The 5325-nt window shown below is 38.0% G+C and overlaps 1 protein-coding gene across 2 annotated transcripts in view; it reads left to right on the forward strand.

Annotated features, from left to right (window-relative positions):
• The window catches only part of LOC104899487 (B3 domain-containing transcription factor ABI3), a 5926-nt gene extending 1042 nt beyond the window's left edge, over nt 1-4884 (forward strand). Inside the window, exons 1-6 of one of the 2 annotated variants that reach the window (XM_010686684.3) lie at nt 1-1933; nt 2119-2211; nt 2308-2408; nt 2525-2577; nt 2678-2754; nt 4265-4884. The exon at nt 1-1933 is cut by the window's left edge and continues 1042 nt beyond it. In XM_010686684.3, coding sequence (XP_010684986.2) covers nt 1-1933; nt 2119-2211; nt 2308-2408; nt 2525-2577; nt 2678-2754; nt 4265-4411 — 2404 coding nt within the window. In that variant the 3' untranslated portion in view covers nt 4412-4884. The remainder of the gene's footprint in view (nt 1934-2118; nt 2212-2307; nt 2409-2524; nt 2578-2677; nt 2755-4264) is intronic. The other variant, XM_010686685.3, reaches the window with a different exon arrangement.
• The last annotated feature ends 441 nt before the right edge of the window (nt 4885-5325 follow it).

Here is a 5325-nt window from a genome sequence, read left to right on the forward strand (position 1 = left end):
GAATGAGGGGATGAAGAATTTGGAGTTGCATGGCGAAGATCTGCAAGAATTTGGGGTGTTTCATACTCCTCAAGAAGGTATGAAAGATGAGGAAGAGATCTGGTTTGAAACCGCTTCTTTGCAACAAGAAAATATTGATAATAGTGTTAAGAACAACAATGAAATTAATACTGATAATGAGTTTTTAGATGTGGATGTAAGCGATCCATGTTCTTTGTTCTGTGCTGATTTCCCGGCACTACCAGATTTCCCTTGCATGTCGTCTTCGTCTTCATCGTCTTCGACTCCAGTTGGTACTACGAAGCCTTTTGGTGCTTGTTCGACGGCTACGTCGTCTTCTGCATCCACCGCTTCATCTGGGGCTGCTTCATGGGCTGTTTTAAAGTCGGATGCAGATCATGATCCATCTTCATCGACAGCAGTATCAGTAGACATTGTGGCTCCTCCACCGATGGATCATCGTCGAGAAGTATCTCAGGAGGGAGTAGGGATGGTGTTGGATGATGTGGATCAGTGCATGGATATTATGCAGAATTTTGGGTGCATAGATTTGCTTGAGAACACTGATATTTGCTGGGACCCATCTCCGTTGTTCGAAGAAAATGGAGATGGGGATGAGCGCGAAGATAACCATTATCGGTTTCTTCAGTCGGCGGAAGTTATAGAGAATAAAATTGTGGATGACGATGATGATGATAGGGTGTTTGAAAAGTTCATGCAGCAGCAGCAGCAGCAATGTGGTGGTAGTATTACTACAAGTCATACTACTAGTGGTGGAGTGGTGGATGTTGTTTTTGGTCAAAGCAGCGGAGGCGGTGAAGACGGTGGGGTAAACTTTGGATCGGGTTCGTCTCCGGATGATTTAGCTATGGTGTTCTTTGAGTGGTTGAAGTCTAATAAAGAGATGATATCAGCGGCGGATTTGAGGAATATTAAGATTAAGAAGTCCACCATAGAGAACGCAGCGAAAAGGTTAGGAGGTGGTAAAGAAGGGATGAAACAGTTGCTGAAGTTGATATTGCAGTGGGTGCAAAATCATCATCTTCAGAATAAGCGTATGACGACGGCCGTTGAGGATGAAATTCAAGTTGCTAGTGTAAACAATAGTCATAACCCTAGCTACTCAATCCAAGAGCATGCTAATAATGAGAATAATAACAATAAGAATAGTACTACTCCTAGTGAACCTAGTGGTAACCCTAGTGGTCAAACAGAGCAGCAGTGCTTCAGCCCGACAACGTGGCTGCAGCCTACTCCTGCTCCGTCCTCGTTTGTGAGTGATTCAGCTCCCATGGTCTCGTTACCGGCCCCGCCTCCTCCCGCAGGGTTTGGACCTGGGGTTGGTTATATGGGTGGGGATTTGTATTCGGGTGGTACGCCGATGGCGTCCTATCCACCTCCTATGCCGCCATCGGATTACCACCACTCATGGGGACCCACCCCGATGCAGTATGGGTTGGGTCCACATTACGGGTCGTTTGGTGATGCAACTCAGTTTGGAGGGTATGGAAACCCTCCTGCATATCCGGGGTTCTATTATCATCCAGGCCCTGCCGAGGGGTTAGTGAGGTTGGGGTCGTCTGCAACAAAAGAGGCTCGGAAGAAGCGGATGGCGAGACAGCGGAGGTTCTTCTCTCATAATCATAGGAGTTCGCATACTAATAGTCAGAACAATAATAATAGTAATGGTGTGGTTAATCAGCAGATGATTAATCAGATGGCTGAGCAGCATGCAGCTGGTATAGGGAATGGAAATTGTGGGGTTGCTCCACATGGGAATTGGGTGTATTGGCCTCCTCCACCTCCATCGCATGTGCCACCGCCTCAAGTGAACCGTTCGGGTCCTATGGTAGGGCAAATGATGCCACCACAGCCAGCTATTGAAAGGCCCGGGAATGGCTTTTCAAAGCAAGTTGGAATTGAGAAGAAACAGGTGATTTAAAGTTGATTTACTCTTGTTCTGGAATTTTTGTTTGGTGTGGTGCAATGTTATTTTTATAGGAAATTATATTTATGGTTGATTCTTGTTTTCCCTATAAAGTAGAAAGTTTACCATTTTTTCATGGGAAATGAAAATTTAAATTAAATTGTAATTAATCGGCTGATTTTGAATTATAGGGTTGGAAAACGGAGAAGAATTTGAGATTCCTTCTTCAAAAAGTGCTGAAACAAAGTGATGTGGGTAACCTAGGGAGGATTGTATTACCCAAGGTAATGTAGTTACCTATATGTAATTATGAATGTCGTGCTTGTTTTAATCTGCAAATAACCTGATTACATAATTTGATGGGTTGTTGATCAAATCAGAAGGAAGCAGAGACGCATTTGCCGGAGCTAGAGGCGAGGGACGGGATTCCCATTGCAATGGAAGATATCGGCACCTCTCGTGTGTGGAACATGCGTTATAGGTATCATATACTTCTAACGTTCAATCAATAAATGTCTTTATTAACCTAATTACATCTTGGCTATATTTGATTAATGGTGAAGCCTGACAAAATGTTATAATTGTTTCTTTTTGGAGTGTCAGGTTTTGGCCTAACAATAAAAGTAGGATGTATCTCCTTGAGAACACAGGTACCATATTTCTTTTCTTTCAACTTGGTATTACTTAACCTTTGTCTTTTCTTTTTCCACGCTTCTTTGAAATAATGGGTATGTATGTTTTGGTGTTCAGGGGATTTTGTAAGATCAAATGGACTCCAAGAAGGGGACTTCATTGTTATATATTCAGATGTTAAATGTGGCAAATATGTATGTTTCTCTCTCCTCCCATGTTTTTCTCTGCCTTTTTTGCAACTTGTTGATCATCTATTCAGATGTTAAATGTGGCAAACAATGTGTATGCTTCTCTTTTTGCCACATTTCTGCTTTTCTCCCAACTTGTGATATGTTGGGGAATTTTTCTGACTTTCACTTTCATTTCTTCAACTTGCACCATATCTAGTTCTTTAAGCTTACTGTTTGCAAGTTGCAACATTATCAGACAACTTCTAGTGCTATCTATACTTGAATATCAAATTATTAGGAACTTTTTTGTATTATAAGGAGTATATCTCAATACTTGTTATGGAAAATCTAACATTTTTTGTACTTCGGGTTTCCACTTAATGATAACCAGATCATCAGTAGATAATAGTCATGCATACTACTAACTTAGTAGGACGGGGAAAAGTTATTAATTTTCTGCAAAACATTGTACTGTTAAGTGATCTTTTAACAAAATTATTGTAAATTTGTGGCCATTAATTTTGGATGGAGGGAGTATCCCTTGGTCTGGACTTTGAAAGCATAGTTGCTATATTGATTTTCGACCTTTTTATGGGGAATTTTTATGGCTTGAAAATCATAATATGGCGTTAAGTTGCCAACGGAAGTATTTTAATTGGTCATTCCCTCCAAAAAAAAAAATTTAAGTGGTGTTTTCCCACAAAAACCCGGCTCTCTCCATATAATTTTAATTGTTACACTTTAATATTTTACACTATTCACAAATTTCACTTTGACCATCATTTGTCATTTATACGCGGATGAAAATATAGTCATGTGGGATCTTGTTAGATTCATCATAATATGTATTTTGTTAATATGTACTCTTTTCTAATTTTTACAAATAGAAAACTAAAGATATTTGTCCTCAAAGTTTTGCATTGACATGCGTGAAAAGTGTAACTATGTAGATTAAAATGAAACTGAAGGAGTCTATTTTAATTGGTCTTTCCCCACAAAAAACCCTTATTTTTATTTTACTTTGTAAACATTAATAAAACTGTGTTTGTGCTTCCATGATCTATATTTCTGGTTGTTGATATTGATTCTATATGTCTTAGAAAAGTCTCTCAGAGAGCTAGAGCTATGAAAGATGAATATATTAGTGAGACGTTCAACTAATTTGCTTCTCTGCGACCCTGTTTTAGTTGGTGTTATTAATCAGGTACTGCTAGTCACTGGACTATCTTAATGATGTGGAATTCTTTCTATAGGATCAGGACATGACAATTTACCACATACCATTTCAGTAAAATGTCTAGTAAAACAATTCTGTTCTAAGAGATTGTAGTTTTTCATACCTTGAGATTATTAATAAGCATCCTGTATTATGTTCTTTTCTTTCAATGCTACCATCATATGATGACTTATTGTCTCGAATCTCGATGACCAGATACTCTGTATCTTTTTTGAACGAATCGTGATGTGTGTGTAAGTAAATTAATCATTTTATTAGGAATGCAAATTTAATCTTGTCTTAAATTGTGACTTACAGATGATAAGAGGAGTGAAAGTACGGTCGCAACAGCAAAGCATGAAGGCTGAAACAACCAACAAGAAGTCAAACAAGACCCAAAAAACTGAAGGAACCTCCTCCCCAGCCGGAAGACTGTCATCTTCTCCAAATATTATGCAAAGTTAATAGTTTGTACTTTGAGTTATTGTTCATAGAACTCTTTTACGTAACTATGAACTTCAGGTTTTACCCACCCCATTCAGTGGTGATTTAGTCAATAAACATAGAGGGGTGGTGGTTGCAAATTAATTGCGTATGCATGGTTTTCTGCTCCTATATTTCGGCATGTCTCATCAGAGGAAGAGGGGTCAAGATATATGATTAAAGTCGTAACTGCTAGCACTTTCGTCGAATTGGGTGCTTGTTGAGGAGGAGATTATGGGTAGGACTCAATAATCATTATGGCCGGCATTTGGAAGCATTTGTATGTTGAAACTTGTACTATTTTGTAATAATGTATCTATTGTCAAAAATGTGATGTGGTATTGTGGCATGTATTATTGGAAACATTGAGCTACAATAGCATAAAAATCTGAATGTAATATTGTAACTTGTGGATTTGTGGGTTAAATAAATATGTACCAATGCGGTTATGAATAGTATGTTGTGAATCTAATTTGAGATATCAAGACTTTACCACGTATGCTATGTACACGTTAAAAAGACTTGTGTGGACCTTATTTACGCTAATATTAGCATGCATCGCCCTCCTCTCCCTTTTCTTTTGTAATTGAGTTAGCATTTTCAACGCACAGTTACTCAAGTTTTCTTTTGTAAATTACAATTTTCACTAGTTACCAAGCCTGTCCACCCCACCCGCGCGTAGCCAACATGAATTTAAATAATCTCAATTTGGAATAATATTTTTCATATAATAAGTTATATATATAAATATTATTTACATACACACCTATTTATAAGATACATATATAAAAGCTTAATTTTGGGCATAATTACATGTAGACCAAGATATAAACATCGAAGGAAAAAAAAATATTACATTCCTATGATATATTATTTTACATAAAATATACTTTTCT

This window comes from Beta vulgaris, chromosome 7 (genome assembly GCF_026745355.1).
Source record: "Beta vulgaris subsp. vulgaris cultivar EL10 chromosome 7, EL10.2, whole genome shotgun sequence".
NCBI classification, from domain to species: domain Eukaryota; kingdom Viridiplantae; phylum Streptophyta; class Magnoliopsida; order Caryophyllales; family Amaranthaceae; genus Beta; species Beta vulgaris.